We start from the raw sequence: 21,537 nt of genomic DNA on the forward strand, positions 1-21,537 counted from the left end.
GCTATCAGAATGTGACTTTCGGCTTTGATGGACTGGAACGAGCAGAATGACAGTTCGCATGTTCCAGACAGGCAGGCAACGATGCAATAAGGAATGGCTGCCTCAGAAGTGCTGGTAAATGAGCAGCTTTGAGCAGCAAAAGAGTTACCAGTCGAGCTAATCAGCTTCGTCTGCTTCCATTCAGATCCATCCCCGCAGCAGATCTCAATGTTAATGAGGGTGCATGTGCCGGTGTTTGTCAGCACAGAATCGCTTTCTTCTTCCTTTCCTGCCTGAGGTGAAATGGCTGCTCCAAAAGTCAGAGTTGGACATGACCCTGTACCAGTAGAGGTCAGAGTATTGTTTGAAATGTTGACTTCGCAATCCACTAGAACTTCATCGATAATCACGAAAGTGTTCATGCTTGGTTGAGCTGGCTCATCAAATAGACAAAAATGCTTCTGCCCATACTCCATTGTTGCGCATGGCTCTTCTCCACTCCCACATCTGAGGACATCCCACCCGCTGTTCTTGCTGAGATGGATTTCTTGAGAAGCATATCCAATCAGAAATCGGCACAGATCGAAGTTTGTTTTTGTGGTGTCGTTCCCGACGAACAAGTTTGTGTCGCTTGCTGTCTCACTCACTTCAAATGTCAATGTCTGCTTTGTGATGGAAACGTTCAGATCTGACGAGAGAAAGAACATGTTTTTCCCGTGCTTTGCAGAGCACTGATCGAAGGCTATCTGCTGGAAGGAGAACGCGTTGGAAGCGGAGCAGTCGAAATAGATGCCTCCTCCTTTTCCGGCTGTTTCACATTCAGCGCAGCATTTCGTGAATGTGACGTTCTCCATCGTAAATTGGGATTCAGCTTCGATAACAATTTTCATTGCACCTCCCTCCATGCTCTCAGCACCTTTGGCATTCGTGACATTCCAGTGCAAACACTCAATATGGCTCGAAATTGGAGATGAAATTAATGCAGCGCTGTTTGCGTTGCCATTAGTTATCCCTTCGAAAGAACATGAAGCAAGAGATATGATCCCACTGCTCGTTGCGGCATCATTCAGAAGTTTGGATGTTGAGGATAGAATCACATGGATGAGGGGCTGATAGCCAATGTCTGTGTTTTTCACATTCAATGAAATAATCGTTCTTGGAGTGCTTGTGTCGCTCTCGCACACGGCTATGGGTGCGTGCTGAAGGCAGTCAAAACTCAAGGTGCAGCTGTCGATATTTAGTATTCCTCCACAAATCTGAAACAGCCAGTAACCTATCTGTTCGAGCTCTCCCTGTTGAATCTCGAATGCGCACTTTGTCAGCGACAGGTTGCTTTCAGAAGTCAAGAATATCAATGTTTCGATCCCAGAATCAAATGAAGAAGGAAGAAAAAAGCAGATTGACTCGATGGATGTGTTCCCTGTAGCAGCCATTACTTTTCCACTCAACGCATTCAGCGATTTGATGCAAGTGATTTCGGCTTTTGATGCGTTTGACGACCTCAAGATCAAATTGGGATAATTCAGTTCGCTTTCAATTATCGCTGATTCAACGACAGCTACTGCCTTTGCATTTTCCTCTTCCAGTCTCTCCATGCAATAATCAACTGACTGGCACGGATAATCAGAGAACCCACACACAACAGAATCAGCTCCATCATCGCTTCCAACATGGATTGTACTTCCAACTTCCTCAAAAAACAGAACCAACGGAATTGAATGCTCATGATCATTTCCATTGAACCCACGCAAATCATCGAAGGAGCTGTGTCCCAATGAACAAGCAAAAGGAAGCGTTGCTTTTGTGATCGATTCCTTCAGGTTCGGGGATTGAGCAAACAAGTCGTTTCCATGCTTCGCTTTGTTTGGCTTTTCTGAAGAAAATGATGGATTTGTGATGACAAATGCTGCATCAGAGTGCTCAAGATTCAGAAAAATCCCTCCCCCGAATCCCTCCTGCGAACCGAAAGGCGCCTCGCATTCTTCGAACGAACATGAAGAAATTGTTGCTGAACATGTGTTTGGCAGCGAGAGGAACAGCGCCCCACCTCCATTTCCATCACCTGAAACAATACAATGCTCAAAGGCGCATCCGCTTATTGAAGCATCGCAGCCATCCTCAAACCCTTCTCTCCACACAGCATTCAGGCATCCTCCGTTCTGCTCGCTCTCAACATTCAAAAAAGAAGCATTCGAAAGAGAGACAGTCTTGCAATCCGACAAAGCAATTGCACAGCCTTGCGAAAATGAAAATCCAGAGACATTCACAAATTCCATCGTCAACGAACCTTCATCAACCTGAATCAGGGATTTTGTTGATGGCTGTGCTAATTGGAAGCTTTTAGTGAAACTACACAGCTCCAACTGAATTGAGCCTGAGGAGCCGACTGCAATCGCAGATCGGTTGAACACACAAACAAATTGAATCCTCTTTGCATTCAGCGAACCATTGCCAATGGAGATCAAGCAGTCTGTTGATGAGGCTTCGTTGCACTTTATTGCAGATGAGTTGTTCTCTGCCCCGCTGAGAATGATATTTCTCCATTCAATGTCAATCATATCTTCTTTGAATTCTTCACTGGCCATAAAAACATTCTGCCTCAAATATGAATTCCATCTTGTAACTCCATATTCCACCGTTTGGCATTCCGAACCTGTTTCTCCACATGTGTCCATATTTCTTCCAGAATTGCTGATGTGTATTTCTGGCTGAGCTGTTGGCAGATATGAATCATATTGAACACCTTTATCTCCGCAGTCCAATGCATATTCAGAACACTGAACAACTTTTCTTGGAGCTGTTGAAAGAGAAAAGCATTGCAATATCTGAATTGTATTTCCCAAGCTAAATCCATTTCCTATATAAATATCTGCTGCATGCGTCGATTTCCGCACCGTGTTGTTTTCAAATAAGCAAAACTGAATTTTTTCATTTTTGTTATAAGTATTATTCGTTGTGTCAAAGCCACCTGCTCCAAATGGAGAATCTCCTTTTAATAAGTAACAATTTGACATTACAAAATCAGTCCTTGGTTCTTGAAGAAATACGGTTCCAGCATAGTATCTAAATGTGCTGCTGCTTTTAAATACAGAGTTGTAAAGTGATCCACTTGCTCCTTCATCCCATACGACACTTCCTCCAAAAGCTGCTGAACAGTTTTCAAAAAAACAGCCAATTATCAGAGAAAAACTATTTGTACTATGTGCAAATGCTCCTCCGATAGAACTGGCTCCCATTCCTCTGCAATTATTAAAAATTGAATTCTCAATGCTACAATCGCTTCCATTGCTAAATATTGCACCTCCATATCCATATGGATCTGGAAATGTATCAACACATTCTGCAAACAAGCATTTGTCAACGGTGAGCTTTGCACTGCCTTTAACTGCAATTGCACCACCATAAGAGGCACTGCATTCGGTGAAATTGCAATCTTCGAATTTGATATCACCTTCTGGAAATGATTGCGTTTTATTTGTATAAATCTGGTGAGAAATTGTGTTTTTCGAACGAATGAAAGAAGTGTTCGAGGAGCCAAAGCCACATCCACGAGAGCCAGAAACAAGAACACCATAAAATGGGCAAACGCAATCAGTGACCGTGCATCCTTCGATTTTGCTCTCCTGCAAAGAATGCCTTTGTGGAGAGTTTTTGTTGCTGCTCCGAGCAGACACATTGTGGAAGCTGCAAAAAGAAGCTGAGGCAAATGACAAATCCATATCACCAATGAACGGATTCGCAGACGAGGCACAAAACGAAGAAAAGGTGCAGCTCAAAACATAAACGCTCCCTGTCAATGGCTGTGTGGAGATTCCTGCTGAAACAAGAGACGGCCATGCCTGCTGCGTAAAGGGACTTCGGAAAGAAATATTCATCATTCTTATCGTTCCTCCAGCACAGTCAAAAGGAGATAAATCCGTCTCTGTCACCGCATTTATGATGCAATCACTAACAGACAATGTAGATAATTCGTTTCTCATAGAAATGGCAGAAGCAATTTTTTGGTTAATTTTTATTCTCTCAACAGCCAACGATGAGTTCAGAACCATCATCCGGCTTCTAATACAGCTCCACTTGTTCATATCATTATTGAGTGCGCCAGCAAGAAACTTATGATCAAATGCCCTCTCTGAATCCTCCTGCAATCGTTTTATGCTCTTTTCTGTATTTGACGACCAGCCAGATGTATCCAAATCATACATCCCCTTGGGCTCAACTGCATTGATTGCATTAACTATGTGTGAAAATGACTCATTTTTGTTTAACTCATTGACGTTTCCTAGCCTACCAATGCCATATTCCTGAAAATCGTTCTTTTTGGATTCATCTCCTTTCCAACTGATACCTTCTTTGCAGAATAGAGCGGAAAGAATTATTGAGACACTAATACTCGTGAAAAGCATGACTCCTGTTCTTCCTCAGATACACAAAGCAATGTTGAATTTCAGACAAAATTACATTATGGAAAAGATCAATTACTGTGATTATTTTATTATTTTATTTTTTAATTTATTTTTTATTTTTTATTTTTTTATTTTTATTTTTATTTTTTTTATTTTTTTATTTGGCTGATCAAAACTCGAACGAAAGTGTGATTTCAAAAAGGATCAGCCCTTTCGATTAATTAACGCAATATTATTAAAAAGTGAAAATCACTAAAAGTCTAAAGTCGAAAAATAATCTTGAATAAATCACAATTGAATACTTGTTACAAAAGAAACATCATTTTGAACAATAGTTTTAAAAATATTTCTGAATTATCATTTTGAAACTTAAAAACCTTTCACATTAATAAATTTTATCTATCATACTGAGGATTTCAGTTCTAGTTGTTTTCTCCTCTTAACTTTTCAGAAATATAAATGATACTCGCGCTCACTTCTTTTTCGTCTGTTTCTTCATCCTCAAAATCAATCGCATCTGAGACAGTCACGAACACTGTCCCTTTTGAAAAATACTGGATAAACGATCTTTTCAATTCTACAAGTGTAGGCCGACATGATGCTTTTGCAGACAAACACGCTTTAATAGACTCAAAATGTGTTGACATGCTGACTGAAGAAGCGTTTGGTCTTTCTCCTTTAATAATCTTGTCTCCCGCAATCACTGCCTCATACTCCCCAAACGGGATCTGCAGTGTCAGGCACTCCCACAGCATCATCCCAATCGAGAATGCAACAGTCTTCTTCGTCGCCTGCTTCTTTGCCCCGCTCAGCAGCTCAGGCGCCATCCACCTCAGACACTCTTTTTTGAAATCATTCTCATCCTCAAACGCTGACGAGGGCAGAGAGTCTTCGCTATCATCACTGGCAGATGTCACAACAGTCGACGAAGAGATCGATGATGAGTCTGAACTGTCACCAGATGAAAGCAAATCAGAGTGCATCACAATGCAGATCACCATGTGCTCAGAGAACAGCACAATGTGCGGGCTCAGATTCGCAAGTGACTGAAGCTTGTTTTCCATCTCATCAAACGAGTGGAGCGCAAGATTCGCCACCCAGAACAGGATCTGCGCAGCTGTCACTTCTCTCTCCTCCAGCGACCCGATCGGCATCTCCTTTGTCTTGTTCCTTCCATGCAGCAGCATGAACAGCGAATCTCTCAGATCCACAATCAGCTTCTCATGAGGCGATGAGCAGGCCATTGCATCCACCAGATTCGACATCGACGAGGTGGTTGGACACAGATCCTCTCCTCGAACAAATGTGGAATCTGAATCAGTCGTTGAAGTGGTTGAAGTGGATGAGATGGATGGAGATGGCGTTCGCTTTCTTGTTTCCTCATTTTCCTCCTTCTCCAACATCCATTCAGGAATCTTGTCTGAGTCTTTCCCCAGAATGTATTCTGTTGAGCCACTCTCACTCAAAAGATGCTCTGATGATTCAGAATGCTCCATATTCGTATCATACACTCTCTTCTTCATCCTCTCTTCATTCTTCTTCTCAGCCTCTCTCTCAGCCCTCCTCCACTGCTCCTCAGGCGACATCTCCATTGTTACCATCTCAAACGCCTTCGGATCCTTCCTCACTGTGTCTTCCACAATCACCTCCAGCTCTTTTGTCCTTCTCTTCTGCTTTCTCCACCGAACAATGAATATCACAGAAATTATCAGAACAATCAACAGAATTATTACCAACACAATTATAATCACAGTTGAAGAAGAACCATATCCTTTTCCACTTTCAACAGCTTTTCCGTCTCCATTTGCTTTCGGATCGCTTCCGTTCTTCAAAACAAATGCTTTTGTTGATGAAGGTGCCTCTGCATTTCCAAACAGAATGCACACAGACACTTCTGTCTCCTCTCCTGCCTCATAAATCGTCTTTGAAGGCACCGCCCCCAACACTTCTGCCTCTGACACAAACCCTCCCTCTTCAAATGAGTATCTCTCTACCAACGCCTCCGACCCAACCCTCTTCACCACCCGAAACGACAGATTGCACGGCACAAGAAGCAGCCCAACGAACTTCAGCCTCGTCACACTCCCGTCCTCCTCCGCCTCCACACTTTCCAGTTCCGGAATGAAAAACGCTGATTCTCTCTCTTCTGCTATCCCGCCCAGCTTACACCCTTCATTCAGCACCCACAGCGACGACCCCTCCTTCACTCCGTCTCCTCCTTTCACACTTGCCACCTTCAACAACCCTGAGCCTGCACAAACGATATTTCTCCGAACTGATTGATAATTTTCTATCTTCGGGTTGTTGTTTATGAATTTTCCATCTTCAATCATCATGCTCCCTCCAAACACGCTCATTCCTCCTTTTGAAAAGTTCTCAATTGTGGTGTCTTTCATCGAAGAGGTGCTGTTGACAAATGAAACGACCGAAGATGCCCATTTGCAAATGTGCTCCTCTTTGTTGCTTTCATTTTTTTCTGAATGATCCAGGTCACCTCGAAGCACGTTCCAATGCAATGTCACGTTGTTGCAATCACAAAAACTCATCACGCTTCCTGCCTCAGACTTCGAAGAGGCATTGGAAAAAGTGCAATTCGCCAAACAAATCCCTCCTTTGAACAACGAGCAAGCAATGATTCCTTCCTCCTGCTGCGCAGACGAAACATTATCAAATGATGCATCTTTGAGTTCAACACTTCTTTCGCCTCCACTCTTTTGCTGTTCAGAAAATGGTTGTTCCCCTTCAATCAAAATGAAAGCGCCTTTGTTCAGAACAGTATCTTCCACTTTCATTTCAGAGAGCAGCACACAACCACTCAAATGAGCGATTCGAATTGAAGCTTCGGCAGAAAAGTGCATGTGACATATTTTTATCTGTGAAGCAGTCACTTGCCCATTTTCGATTGAGATGAGCGTCAGTTCAATCATTTGAGCACTTCTTTCTTCCTGCGATTGGGCAAAGCTACATGCAAACAACGACAGGCTTCCAGATTCTGCTGTGAGCAAAATGTGGTGTGCTGAAGAAAAGTCTGATTCAAAGAAAAACTCAATCTTCGAGACAGAGACGCTTCCTGATGTTGATATTACGCTGGATCTTGTGTGCGCAATATCGCGGAATATGGTGAGTTTCGAGGGATCTTCCTTTCGAGACGCAATTGAAAGATCTTCCAGATCCATCTCCTTTTCAACAAACGACTCGTCATCCACCAGAAGTCTGCTTTCCACATCGTTCGTCAAATGGCTCAGCGCATAGCCGATTGTCAGGCACGGAAGCTTCAGTGTTCCGCATTGTCTGTCATTCTTCCCGTTCTTGGAGGGAGCGGATGACAGGATGATGGTGTCTGCCTGGTGGATTGTGATGAAATCCATCAGATTTGTGTCGCTCTTGTGGTTTGTGGAGTCGATTCCGTAAATAGCATTCAACCGCGTATATGCTGTGTCTCGCAAGTCAAAATAGAATTGCGTCTCATTGATCTGGCTTTCGATGTCAACACACTCCACAAAAATATCATTCCCCACTTTCGCGCTGTTTCCTTTGAATGCCATCTTCTCAAACAGAAACGAGAGTGCGCCCTCAAAATTTGCATATATGTAAATCCCTCCTCCTTTTCCATTGTCGTTGCTGCATCCGCACTGAATCACTGATGACTTGCTCATTGACAGAGCTCCTTCGCTATGAAGCTCCTCAAAAATACCGCCACCCTTCTCTGACCCAACTGCCTTACACGAATCAAATGTGCATCCGCTGATTGATATCACTGAAGCACAGCCAGACGAACTGATAATTGCAGGCCCGTTGCCATTCCGAGTGATCAGCTGGAATGTGGAGTTTTTGATGGCGACAGAGCAGTCAGCAGCATTCTCCTTTTGGTATGAGCGAGAAACTATTTTCACAAAACTTACTCCAGAAAATGTACATCCCGAAGCCGCAAGATGCTGCATTGCACAATCGCATCCGTTGCTGATCGCAAACACACCCATCTCCGACATCACATTCCCAACTGACAGCTTCGAAACATTCAGCACTCCGCTTTCCATCAACAAGAGCCCAACCTTCGCTGGAGCATCTCCACGTGTCTCAGCTGCAAACGAACAATCACTTATCCCAATTACCCCACATTTTCCAACAAATGAATACTGCCGCTCGTTCCAAAACCCTTCCGACAGCACAACTGAAATCCTGTTCAGCTGCAAAACTCCCTCGCTGCTAATTGCGGGATCGGTGCCACTTTCTGTCTTGTTTGCAAAAATCAGCTTCCCTTGACTTTGTTCTTCGGTTTCATCATGCTCAATAATAAAGTTGGAGAGCACGAACGAGTCCTGCACAATTGTTTCATCTGATATTTTAATCCACTTCTGAGGAGCACTTTCATCAATCTGCTTCATCCCTTTCCACATACCCTTGCACGGATCCTCTTCGCTTCCGCACCTCATAATATCGTATCCACCTGAACTCACAAATATTGTTTGGCTTGTGTATGTCTCCAAGAAACGGAGCAACCCAGTGTCTTTCCAGACCAAATCCCTTCCACAAAACAGCAGTTTGTCTTCTCTTCTTTTCGTGAAGTCAAAGCAGAATGTCGACAGCGTAACACTTTTGTTCAGATCCCCTGCCGAGATGAATATGTTTTTTCCTGCCTGTGCCTTGTGTCCAGCAAAAGAAATGCCTTCGCCAAAAACAAAAGGATTGTCTGTTGACGCACCTTGGCATTCAACAAATATAAACCCGCCTCTTCCACATTCTTCAGAGCAGCAGCAGTCATCTGTTTCTGTTTGGCTCATCGAAAATGTCGCTTCACCCACCAGCTCCACATAAACTGCTCCTCCCTTCTGGCTCGGCTTCGCAGATATCGATGAAAAATTGCATTCAGATATTTCGCACGAGGATGTCAGCTGAACAGGAGTTGACGAAAAAGATAGTGAAGAAAAATCACAATTCAGCAATTGAACATTGCCTCCTTCAGAATGAATGAGGCAGAACTCCAAGTTTGATGCGCTGTTGGACTTGAAGGTGCATCTATTGAGCGAAAGGCAAGAATCGGCTGATTCAGACAAAAGAAGAATATTTTCGTTGTTTGAGAAAGAAGAAGGAAGCGAAAACTGAATCAATTCAAACTTCAATTCTTTCGAGTTCTGAATAATTGATTTTTTCTCTTCGCTTGCTTCCATGGAATTCTCAAACAGCATCTCACACCTCTCATCTACCTTGCTCGACACAACTTTGAACAATGAGAGGTTATAATGGTTCCTGATATTTGCTTCTGTATCAATTCGTATAACCCGATTCGTCGCTTCCAAATCGATGTTTTCATATCCTCTCCAAAACGATAGGCAAGCGAATTCCGCACTTCCACACCCCAAAATGTCCATTCCTCCCCTTGAGACAAGAATCATATCCTCCTTCCTTTGGATCAGGAATAGCAGAAGATCAGTAACAGATCCTTTCAGCAAAACATTATCTGTGCCTTTCAGATCAACAGTGCTTTCATTTCTCTCATTCTGCAGCTGAAACGCAAACCTTTGTCTCACAACAGATGCATTCACGTCTGTGCTCAACACAAATATGTCTTTCCCTTCAAATGCACAATTATCTGCAAATGTTATTTCTGTCAGTTTAATGCTCAGCAAGGGATTCTCTGAAATGTCCAGATACAATCCGCCTCCTCTTCCGTAATTCGCATTTGTAGAACACGAGCTGATGCTTGTACCGTTCATCTTAACATCGCTTTCTCCCTCAACAGAAATAAGTCCACATCCTCCGTTCTCTCCTTCGTTCCTACAACCCTTCATGCTTGTCCCATTCTTCCAGTTCAGGGTCTTCACTTTCTTCAGCACGGCAAACCCACCATTCTCAAATGAACAGTTTGTGCTTTTCAATTTATTCAAAAAAAGCTCAGTTCCCCCTTCTCCAACAACCATTCCTTTCCCGCTTGATCGGATGTTACTCACTTCCGCGCTGTCAAAAGTGCACCCAACCTCGCCGCTCAAAAAGATTCCGCAGTCAGCTTTATATTCCATGTTCTTTATAACCACTCTATCCAGCGAGATCTTTCCACCTTTCCCTGTAATTATCCTCATGTTTGTCTCCGCCAATGTTTCCGGATCAGCATTTCCGAATGAGCACTCCACAAAATACGTTTTCCCCACACTAACTTCCACAAGCTCAGCGAAATCTGATGTTTCAGGCAGCTCAAATCCAATCTTCGAAATCGTCAGTGTTGTGAGCGTGGTTCCAACTGCCATCTTCAAGTGTCCCTCTTTCCCCACAATCACCCGACTCCCGTCCTCTCCTTTCCCTTCAATCGTCGTCGGTTCGTTTTCCCTCTCGATCTCTCCGCTCAGCTCACACGATGAAAGAATTCGCAGGATGCGCTTCTCCTCGGTCATTTTTCTTGAAGCATACCAAAGCTCCTCGCAAGGATAATCGTCAGCGCCGCACCCGTCTGTGTGGCCATTGAGCGTGTTCACATATATTATTTCGTCCGCTCTGGGGAACAGATATTTCAGAAGCGTGTCAGATCCCTCAGGAAATGATGGATCGATCACCCACATCGTTTCCTCCTCCTGCTCTTCTGTGGCTGACCCTGCCCACTTGTTTCGGTCGATCGTCATCCGCGGAGTGGGGCACACAAGATACACATCGTATCCCAGCATCGCATCGTTGCTCAGGAATTTGTTGTTCTTCATCGAGTATCCAACCTCGCTGCTCAAAAACTCCATGTGCAACCCTCCCCCCAAACCATCCGCTTTCCTCACTTTGCTCTCTTCAACCGTGTTGTTGTTGAACAACAGCTCCCCGTTGGCAGACACAGTTGTGATGATGCTTCCTCCTTTCGAACCACTCGCCAAGCAGCTGAGTGAAGTAAATGAACAAGAATTCACGCTCAAACTCTTTCCGGCTCCAACTCTCCCCGTAACCACCACTCCGTTTCCTTCGTTCCTCGTCAAAAGACTGAAGTTGCTCTTTTCAACTGTTGCACTCGACAATTCTTCAACGAATAAGACCCCGTGGTTCCCAAACTGTGTCGGCCCAGATATTTTCGAGTTTTTCATTTCCACATGGCTGCTGGACTTTACAGCAATCAGTCCTTCAACTGATCCCGTCTTTAGGTTGTTCCATTCCACATCTTCCAGAGTGCATCGGCTGCTCGTCCCGCTCAGTTCAACCACTGGCGCTCCCAGCAGTTCTATTTCGTTCAGCACTCCCCTCAGAATATGGAGACTCCCACCTCTCACAATCACGTATCCAAAGTCGATCTTCTTCGATTGCGCGTTCACCGAGCAATCAACCAGCGAAAGGGCGGAGCTGCTGCACAGAAGCAGACACTTTCTTTCAGCTGCTGCGAATGTTGTCGAAACATTGAATGCTATTCCACTGAATGAGATTGCACTGCTCGTCTCGATGAGCCCTTCTCCTTCTCCTGTTCCATCAGATATCACATTTATAAGTGTTCCGTTTGTCTCTGCTTCAATGTCCATCTCTTGCGAACTCAAAACAATCGTATTTGCAAAGCAGAAACGACCTGTGAGCCTCAAACTCGCCTTCGAATCCCCAAATCGCACCAAACCCCCATACTGCAGCGTTCCGCACGGATAATCCAAAAACCCACATCCTGTGTAGTCAAAGCTGTTCTCCTCTGCTCCGCCAATAAAGCAAGGCTCTCCGAATTCTCGGAAATACAACACGAGAGGAATGTGAAATTCTTTATTTGTTGTGCTTCTCTCAAAACCCATCATATCTTCAGCCAAGATGGTCTCTGTTTTGAAGCACTGCAGCCAATTCCCAATAATCTGCCTCAGATCTTCTCCATCAACAAACAGCTGCTTTCCTTTCCAGGCATTGCAGCCGCTGAAACTGATATTATCGAAGGCCAGGCTTCTGATACTTTCGTGCAAAAAAAGATACATTGCACCGCCTAATCCATTTCCCACCGATTCGCGATCTTCTGAAGGCACCATGCAGTTCTCAAAACTTGTGCTTTTCACGCTCAAAACGTTTCCGCTTCCAACCTTCCCCATGACACCCCCGCCTCGAATTCCATTCCCTTCGTCACATGAGCCAGTGAAGTTGCAACTTTGGATTGTGATACTTTTTTCATCTCCATTTGCTTCATTGATATATAAGCATCCACCGTCTCCATTTATCCTCCTCATTCCAGTCAAGCTGCTGTTCTCTATCTTTATTGAATTGTAGTTGTCTGCAAAGATTGGCGAAGTTGTGAATGTTGTTGCTTGTTCTATTTTGAGTCCACTTATCAGAAGATTCCCGCTTTCAACAAAGATCACGCCGAAGGAAACAGGATCATTCGTATTTTCTGAAGAGAATTCCACACAACAGTTGGCGATGGAAAGCGACGATGAAGATAAAAGAAAGGCTTTTCTTGCAGCTGCGAACGGCCTTTGCACATTCAGTGACAGATTTGAAAGGGAAAGAGGAGAGGAGCACATCACCAGTCCATCCTTTGTGGCTCTGTCTGTGTCTCTAACTGAAATAGGCACAAGCGCCTCAGAATAGATAGTCGCTGATTTGGTCCAAATCACAACTTCCTGTTGTATTATTGACCTTGAAAGAACTTTGATGGTGTTCAACGGATAGCTTATTCGGTTCTCAATGCAGTAATCGATTGACAAGCAAGCAAAAGAAGGAAATCCACAGTGAGTGTGATCAGCTCCATTGTCGCTGTCAGTGATAATTTCTGATTGAAGAATGCAAAGATACACATGCAGAGGAATGACTGGGTAAGCACTTCCATTTTCACTCCCGCTCAGAAGCAACGCATCTGTTGGAAGACTTTTTGAATCAAAAAATCCGAGTGAAGACGAATTGATCATTTGTGAAAGTAAAATTCCGCTCTCACATCCAACAAACACATCCTTCCCATATTCAGCTTTGTTCTTTGTTTCCTTTGAAAATACAACTTCATTCCTTATTTCAAAAGAAGAAGACACATAGCCACAGCGGATGCATATTCCTCCTCCTTTCCCTCCACATCCTTCTTCGCTTGGTGCACAGCATCCCTCGAAACAAGTTGAGCCATTTACAATCAGAATATCATTTTCACCTAGCCAAGCACTCATCCCTCCTCCTTCTCCTCCATCCCCATAAACGCAGCAATCACTGAATCCGCATCCATCGATCACAATCTCTCTATTGCGGTTATTATTCAACACGTTGTTCTTCGCGATCGAAATAGATCCTCCATTCCCATTCATCCTCTTGATGCTGCTCATGTTGCATCCAGCACAGTTTATCATCCCAGCTCCATTCAAACTGATCAACGAAGCGGATCCAAATGAAATCTGCGATGTTGTGGAAAATCGGTTCAAAAACAGGCTCCCATCGTTTATCTTCACAAATCCAAAACCAAATGCTACATTTCCGCTTGATGAGCATTTGAGCGAGCAATCAGCCATTGTCAGCTCCTCAGACTGGCACAACAGGAAACAAGAATGCTCCCCAAGCTGTGAAGATGCTGAAAAACTCAGATTCGAAATGGAGGTTGCAATCTCAACTGTCACCATTCCTTCAGATAGGCTGCCAGTTGCGCTCGATACTTTAATTTCTCGCCCTCTTGTGGGACTTTTCACTTCCCATCCATAAACATTAAAGATCAGAGATTCTGTCCATTCAAAGTCTGCATTCAGTGTGATAATTCTTTTGCTGCTGGGAAAGCGAAGTGCCGCTGCATATCCAATGCTTCCACATGGATAATTGGCTGTGCCACATCCTGAAAAATCTCTGTTTTTAGCTCCTCCAACAAGGGCTGTTCCTGAAAATGTCTGGAGATATGCCAGAAGAGGAACTGGGTTTGTCCTGCACTGCTCTTCAAACCCCATCAGATCATCATCAATCATCCCTGTTTGTGTGAACCCGAAAGTGCCCCTCGTTATTGTTGAGCTCAACGAAATCGCATCAACAAATATGTTGTTCCCCTTCCAGGCTTCGCATCCGTTGAACGTAGCATCTCGTATCGCAAAGCTCGACGAACTTCCTGTCACTTTTAGATGCATTCCTCCTCCTTTTCCTTTGTTTATGCTGTCCTGTGGCGCTGTGCATCCCTCCATTTCAATTCTTTTTGTGGAACCGATTGTCACTTTCCCACCAGCATCCAGGAAGCAATTGATAGATCCTCCATTCCCTTTGTTGCACATGCACCTTTCGAATCCCAGTTCATCCAAATTCAGTTCGTCTCCAGAAGTCAAAGTCACATCAAAAGCCGATCCACTTCCTTCATTTCTCGTGATGTTTCTGAAAGTGGTATTCTCAAAAGTGAAACAGGACAGTGTAGATGACTCAATCCGGAGAGCAGACACATCAGAAAACATCATGGATTCAACAGTTGTTTTTGACATGTTTAAGTGGCCAGCTGAAATGGATGCAAATGCTGTTGCAAATGGGGTAATTTGTGATGGTTCGGATGATATTTTGCACGAGAAGAGCACAAGCTTTCCAGAAGTCGAGGAAATCAAGAACAAAGGCAGAGAAGTGGATGCAGAAGAGTTCCTAATGATGAACAATCCTGTCAGGAAAGCATATCCAGACAATATTTGGAAAAGAGCATTGCCATTTGAAGAATCGGAACTCAACTTTGTTCCAAAATTGCTTGATCCTTCAAATAAAATATATTTTGAGTCAATCATGAGTGATTGCTCCACATATGAACCTGCATTAATTGTAATATGAGCTGGAGAATTTTCGTTTGTTGAAGGAGTGTCATGAACAGAGTTGCCCACAGTTAAGCATGGCGAAGTCTTCCAGCCACATAACGCTTCGTCTCTTCCCAAAGTGTCAACAAAAATATCGTTTTTTCCAATCCATGTGCTTTTATCACCACCAACTGCAAAGACGAGTCTATTTGCTTCAGAAAAGCTGCTTGACAAACAACATATGAATTGACTTTTATTCAACACATCTTGCCATGGTCTTTCAGCATAAATATCTTTTCCGTCGCCATGAGCATTGCACCCAATAAACAAGCAATAAGAAAGCGAACTGTAATGAGTAAAAGAGACGTTTCGTGAATCAAAATAGATTGCCCCTCCAACCGTTGTATTAGCACAACAATTTTCAAATAAAACATTTGCATATGATATTTTTGCTCCTTCCCCATTCCAAATAGCTCCGCCTCCATTGCAATAAATATGGCTTTTTGTTACAAAACAATTCCAAAATGAACAATCTGAAAGAATGTCTGTATTTGAAAAACCATCATGAAAGTGACAACAACCTCCTCCCCAAACTGCTTCACAAGATGTCATGTTATTATTTCTGACCGTTAAAGGACCTGTTCCTTCACAGAGATCCAAGCATGATGCGTAGCCAGTTGTTTTGATAAAACTGAAAGTGTTGTTGATCGCTTGCGTTTCACGACTTCGCCTTTGATAAATGCAAGTTGCCCCTGTTGAATTTTGAAAGTCAGTATTTTTCACAATGCAAGAACCCGAAGAATTGTGAGAAATACAAATTACAGAATAATTCTCATACAAGCAGTTGTCCACAAGTGTGCTCTCTGAGCCTGTGTGATTAATATTTTGGCCAGCAGTTTTGGAGCATCTCAAAAAAGTCGAATTCAAAAGATTTAGCGAGCCATCTGTCATTTTTGGAACAATGCAACCTTCTGTCGGGTTGATCACAGATGAAACAATGCAGGATGACAACGTGAATAGCGCGCAATATTTGTCAAATGTACCACTCTTGGGGTATTGCTGCGATATGTTCTGGAAGGTGCTGGATTGCATTGAGATGCAGTGAAAATTTGATGATTGGACAAGCGGCTTTGAATCGCACAATAAAAAAGAAGAAAATTCCGAGCCCCTGATTTCAAATCTGCTTTGACAACCTTGAAGTGCGTCTGCCCTGCGAACGGAAACCAACGATGGAAAAAGGTGATTCGATCGAGTCGGAACCAAAGACAAATTGAATAAACAAATGGAACTGTCGCATGAATGAATAAAAGCATTGGGAAATTGTTTTGGAGAAGAAAACAGACAGCTTCCTGCAAAAAATGTTGATTGGCCAAATAATGACGCAATTGCATTTCCATTCACCGAATTGAATCGAATTTTCAAGCAACTTATGGAAGAATTACAAGATGCAATCGATGAAACAACAAAAGTTTGGTAAAACACTTCTTTCATATTTATTTCAGTTGGGAAAGCCATCATTCTTCTTTCAGCGCTTTCATCAGGACTTTTTTGACTTTCTTTAAAAAAACTCGAACATCCAACGCATAAGCAAAACGATGAATTTTTTTTGTGACTGCTAAATATTTTTATGTTTTGCACGTTTTCACTTGTTTCACATCGAATGATTGCAATAAGGAAACATGAAATAAATAATAACTTTGATTTCATAAATATCATTCAGATTTAAATATGGGCCAAAAAACAATGGATAACAATATCAAAAATAAATAACATTTATTTTGACTTTTAATGTGTTCATATTCACCGAAAAGAATAACAAAAAATGACATAAAAATAACAGACATTCCAATAAGAAAAGTGTGAAGATCAATTTCTTTAATATATAGAAAATTAATACTTTTTTCAATAAGCGAAAAATTGTGGTAGCAATTGCTCATTGAATTATTGATCAAGCATTATTCCAATTGTTTTCAGAATCGTTTCGAAAGTTCTATATGCATAAATTGGTGTTCAAAAAAATGAATTCTTGGAAAATGTTGTTCATCAATTTGAAAACACTTTCGCAAACGATTTAATAACGAAAAAGTTTTATTTTTAATTGCAAAATTATTTTCACACTGTAATTGCGTTGAAACTGAACACTTCGAGAAGTTCGTTTTTTGAAAAAGATTTCTATAGAAATGATTGATTTTTTGTTGGACTTCATAATTTTGACAAATTAAAAAAGGATAATGAACAATTGCAAAAATAAAAAATAAACTTTACCTCATTAAATAATAATAATAAATTAAAAGTTGAAGAACAACTGAAGATAATTATGCTGAAAATGACTTTTAGAAAACGATAATCAGGAACTTTCAACTGAAAACAAACAAAAATAGAAGAAAAAGAAGAAGAAGAAGAAGAAGTTAAAGAATGAGGAATGAGATAATTGCCAATAAGTGGACAGATTAGCGAGCCCAGTCAATCCTGCCTCGACGAGGCAGTTTAACTGCAGTGGGAGATTCAATTTGATATACAGAAACAATCTCTGCTTTAGCATTTGCCGATCGGAAGTACACCTGAAAATCATTAACGATTCAAATTCAATAAAACATCAATAAATACATTGGTTGTTTTATTAATTTTCGATTAATAAAAAATTATTATGTTTCAATTCATTTGTACACATCAAAATACTTAAAAGAAATGCATACCGCAAACTGGACACCAAGTGGGACGTTGCTGATAGACAGAGGCTGCTGCTCGCCATCCACAAAGAAATGAAGTGTCGGTGGGTCGTTTTCGAAGTTGAGCTCAGCCGTTACAACTTGAAGGTCATTGAAACGTGAATTCATCGCTATCTCCTTTTTGTTCTGTGCAATTTTCCCTCTGGTTTGTGAATGTTCGCGCAACAGGAAAGAACATCGATAAATTCACAATTATTTGTTTGAAGAGCAAAAAGAAGAATAAATACATCAAATTAGTTTTTGAATATCAAATATAAAATAATAATAATAATAATAAAAGAAAATAAATAAAAAACGCCAATCTTTCGCAATCACTTCACTCATTCCCCATACGTTCTTCCGTGATATCCAACGCTTCCAGGGTCGCCAAGCCAGAATTGTGCGATCCGCGGGGCAGTTGCGTCCACAAAGCCGACAGCACGGGACGTCCCAGAGTTGTGGAAGCGGACTGAAATCTGCCATATTCCTGAGTTGAACTCCATTTCATAGCACACACACGTCATCTCCCCCGTCACTGCCGTCACCGTCGCCCCAAACACTGTCGCTGCAGGAATCAGCGCCGGCAGCTGCTTTCCTCCGCTTTTCTCTCCGCCTTCTCTGCGCCTGCCGGACCCATCGCTGCTGGAGCCCAGCCCGCCATCGTCTTTCGATTCAGACTTCTTCTCCTTCTCTTCCATCCCATCAGCACTGATCAGAACAAGATCATCGTCATCACCCATATTCTTTGAAGCAACTGCCAGTGCGTTGTCATCGTCTGCAACAGCTGCAGCTGGCAGGTTCGGAACAACTGGGCGGAACTCAGTCAGAATGTCGTATTGTTTGATAACTTTGAAAAAAAAGAAAGAGCATTTATTCATCAAACGATTCAGAATGAGAAATAAAAGAAATATTCCAAAAGCAATAACAAAATATTAATAGTAATAATAATAGTAATAATAATGTCAATTAAGAACAATACTTTTCAGTCCCAGTCTTCCTCCAACAGAAGGCGGTGGAGTAGGTCTCACAGCAGACCTTGTTCTTGGTGCCTCTGGGGAAGGTCTTGATGCCTCGTCGTCTCCAATCGCACTCTGAATCTTGGCAGTGATAGCGCCTTCGCTTGAGTCAACTGTGCGAGAGAAGCTGCCCGTTGGCGAAGAGGCGAAGGAGTACAAAGGCGAGGCCGTGCCAGTCATCACGAGTGTCGGTGCGAGGTGAGAAGACGCCAGTTCAGACGACGGGACAGACGAGGACGTGGCCGGCTGGGCAGACGAGAGCACAAACGCGTTGTGGTCGCCGTCGCTGCCGTCGTCTTTGCCGGCGGGGCGCGACACACTCTGCGAAGACGCACTTGGAGCGGGGGAGCTCACAGACGTCACAGGAGACGCTGCTGGCTGGGGTAGAGGAGGAGGGTTGAACATGTGTGTGTTGGGATCGTAGTTCTTAAGGCAATAGACTGCATCGCCCAGACGCTGAAGGCTTCGGACAATCAGCGGATGATGCAGGACTTCTTCTGAGGTTGGACGAGTTTTTGGATCCTAAAGGAATCAAAGGGAGAAATATAAGCAATACAGATTAAATGTTGAGAGGATGCACATTGAAAATGAAGGATGTTATTGGAATTTGATAGCATTAACATCAAAAGAAAGCGAGCAAATTTAATTTGAAAGTATTTCACATTGAAACAAAAGAATTGAACATTATATGTTAAAAATTAGAACAACAATCATTTTGAAGTTAAGCTAATTTGACAAACCCTTCGGAGCATAGCAACGACGAGGTCCCAAAATTGCTGTGAAACATTTGCTGGCTTTGGAGGATCTGGCAATTTGAGCACTTGGTTTGGCACAGCACGCCCGTCGCGTGATCCAAACGGCCATGTCAAAGTCACAAGCTCGTGAGCTATCACACCCAACGCAAACACATCTGCCTTCATTCCATACCTGCAAATGAGTGAAATGACATGAGCGAATTTAAAAGTTTAAATAGAAAAAAGAATGCATTTTTAATTTTCAATCGATTGAAACGCGATTCAGATAAATTTTATGCAAACTCTTCCCGTTTAAATAATTCTGGGCTCATATACAAGCTTAAAGAATATGTTGTCAAAAATGTTAATAATTCTTAAATGAACAAAAAGCGTTTCAAACCTTGTTCCAACATATGTTTTTGCAGCTGAATCAGCTGAATCCAACTGTTTTGCTGTTCCAAAATCGGCTAAATTTGTTAAAAAGGAATTGAAACATGTTTGAGTCGAAGATGAACGATCATTTGAGCATACTAATTTTTAAATATCCTTCGCTGTGAATGAGTACATTTTCTGGTTTCAAATCTCGATGAATTATGTTTAAGCGATGTAAATCTGCTGTTCCATGAACTAACTGACATAAAAATGTTAGTGCTTGCTATAAAAAAGATTGATTGTATGAAGTTACTGGAATTAATGAGATAAATATCATTTCAAACTTCTTCAGTGAATGGCTCTCTACGATCTTTGCGGTGATTAATTTTCTCTCGAAGAGAACCGTGACCACAATAATCTATCACCATGTAAAACATTTTTGCCGTGAAAAATGAATCATGGAGTCGAATTAGAAAAGGAGAATGAAATTTTGGTGAATATGTGCTAAGAGTTGTAAATTCAGCAAATTGATCCTTTCTCATTCTCCCTCCATCTAGCTCTGTTTTTTTCCAAGCAAATACTTGTTTATCATTTTTTCTAACAACTCTGAGAACTTCACCAAACGATCCTTTTCCGAGATACTTATCCTCTTTATCTATCAAATTGATTATCACAATGTTTTAAGTGCACAAAAATAAAAGTCTGTTCTACAAAATAGAAAAATGGATCAATACATTCTTTCACTCCTGCCATCTCTCAAAAGGATAGAAAAAATAAGTGAATATAAGTACGGTTTCTTCGATCAACACAAAATTTCGATAATGCAATTCAAATAAATTATCAATAATAATTTACATTTACTCAAAAAGCTCCGTCTTTCCTGACGAATTAAAAAAGGTATCATCTTTAAAATTATTATTTGTAAATAAGTAATAAACATTAATATAAACGGTCGTAGTTTCAAGATGGGAAAGAATTTTCTCCAAAGCCGCCAGGGGTGCGTGCAGGAACTTCTCTAGGAACTGGTTCAACAGAGTGAGGACTTGAAAAAGATGGAAAAGATAATGTTCTTCCTCCACTTCCCATTGTCCCTTGCGAATTTGTTGAACGTGGGGCTGGACGAAATGTTGGAGGAGGTTTAGAAGATTTTGAACTAGATTTATCACGTTTTGTAAGCGAAGCATCAATTGCCCTTTTTGCTTGATTTGCAGCTGTAACTGTATTAATTTGATAGTCATCGTTATAAATACAAAAATTATCTTCGGGGAGAATAATGCTTTCTGAGTCTGGACATTGTGGAAGTAACTGCGAATTAACTGTTTCTGCTAATGAAGCTAATTCATCAAAAGAATCTTGAGCTCTGAACAAGGGTTTCTTATTAAAATGAAGAGCAAAGTCGATATCATTCGCATTAATTCCTTCTTTTACGCTTTCTCCTTTTAAATGATAGCACGTTTCCAAAGTAGTCCTGCAAAATCCTTCGGAAAAGAAATAAGATTAACTTTCTCCATAAATTTAAACGGAAAGCATACTATTTACAAATTCCGCGCAATAACCATATACCCCTTCATCAATTTGGCTAACTCCACAATCTGATAATAAATTATCAAACTGTGAAGCCGTTGAAGAGAATTCTTTCTCTTCTGACATATTTCGGTTGAGGGTTGATCAACACAAAT

At 41.9% G+C, this 21,537-nt stretch overlaps 3 protein-coding genes across 3 annotated transcripts; all 3 read right to left on the reverse strand.

The window, feature by feature from the left end:
* Positions 1 to 4,551: 4,551 nt before the first annotated feature.
* MONOS_1790 (uncharacterized protein) lies at positions 4,552 to 16,120 on the reverse strand (the record flags this gene model as incomplete). Its single annotated transcript, XM_067870866.1, has 6 exons — positions 4,552 to 4,592; positions 4,791 to 4,820; positions 4,849 to 5,011; positions 5,594 to 10,310; positions 10,731 to 15,374; positions 15,867 to 16,120. The coding sequence occupies 6 exons, from the start codon at positions 16,118 to 16,120 to the stop codon at positions 4,552 to 4,554; spliced, it is 9,849 nt and encodes a 3,282-aa protein (XP_067734564.1).
* A 1,085-nt stretch (positions 16,121 to 17,205) lies between these two features.
* On the reverse strand, positions 17,206 to 20,647 carry MONOS_1791 (putative Protein kinase domain containing protein). The gene is made up of 10 exons (XM_067870877.1): positions 20,593 to 20,647; positions 20,203 to 20,513; positions 20,018 to 20,141; positions 19,887 to 19,953; positions 19,790 to 19,825; positions 19,493 to 19,679; positions 18,716 to 19,274; positions 18,091 to 18,583; positions 17,725 to 17,899; positions 17,206 to 17,589 (listed from the first exon to the last, which is right to left on the reverse strand). Exons 1-10 carry the CDS (start codon positions 20,609 to 20,611, stop codon positions 17,479 to 17,481), a joined length of 2,082 nt encoding a protein of 693 aa, XP_067734565.1. The 5' UTR covers positions 20,612 to 20,647; the 3' UTR covers positions 17,206 to 17,478.
* Positions 20,647 to 21,517, reverse strand: MONOS_1792 (putative Transcription initiation factor IID, 31kD subunit). Its single transcript, XM_067870888.1, has 2 exons — positions 21,391 to 21,517; positions 20,647 to 21,336 (listed from the first exon to the last, which is right to left on the reverse strand). Exons 1-2 carry the CDS (start codon positions 21,506 to 21,508, stop codon positions 20,819 to 20,821), a joined length of 636 nt encoding a protein of 211 aa, XP_067734566.1. The 5' UTR covers positions 21,509 to 21,517; the 3' UTR covers positions 20,647 to 20,818.
* Between the last annotated feature and the right edge of the window lie 20 nt (positions 21,518 to 21,537).

This window comes from Monocercomonoides exilis (assembly GCF_001643675.1).
Source record: "Monocercomonoides exilis strain PA203 chromosome Unknown scaffold4-2303458, whole genome shotgun sequence".
Taxonomy (NCBI): Eukaryota; Preaxostyla; order Oxymonadida; family Polymastigidae; genus Monocercomonoides; species Monocercomonoides exilis.

What these genes read in the sequence shown, in the direction of transcription:
- MONOS_1791 (XM_067870877.1), bottom strand. An exon ending in GAGAGCCATTCACTGAAGAA is followed by an intron (nt 20,142 to 20,202) that starts GTTTGAAATGAT and finishes TCTTTTTTATAG; the next exon opens with CAAGCACTAACATTTTTATG. An exon ending in CGAAGGATATTTAAAAATTA is followed by an intron (nt 19,954 to 20,017) that starts GTATGCTCAAAT and finishes TAACAAATTTAG; the next exon opens with CCGATTTTGGAACAGCAAAA.
- MONOS_1792 (XM_067870888.1), bottom strand. Translation starts at nt 21,508, where the DNA reads ATGTCAGAAGAGAAAGAATTCTCTTCAACGGCTTCACAGTTTGATAAT. An exon ending in TTGCGCGGAATTTGTAAATA is followed by an intron (nt 21,337 to 21,390) that starts GTATGCTTTCCG and finishes TCTTTTCCGAAG; the next exon opens with GATTTTGCAGGACTACTTTG.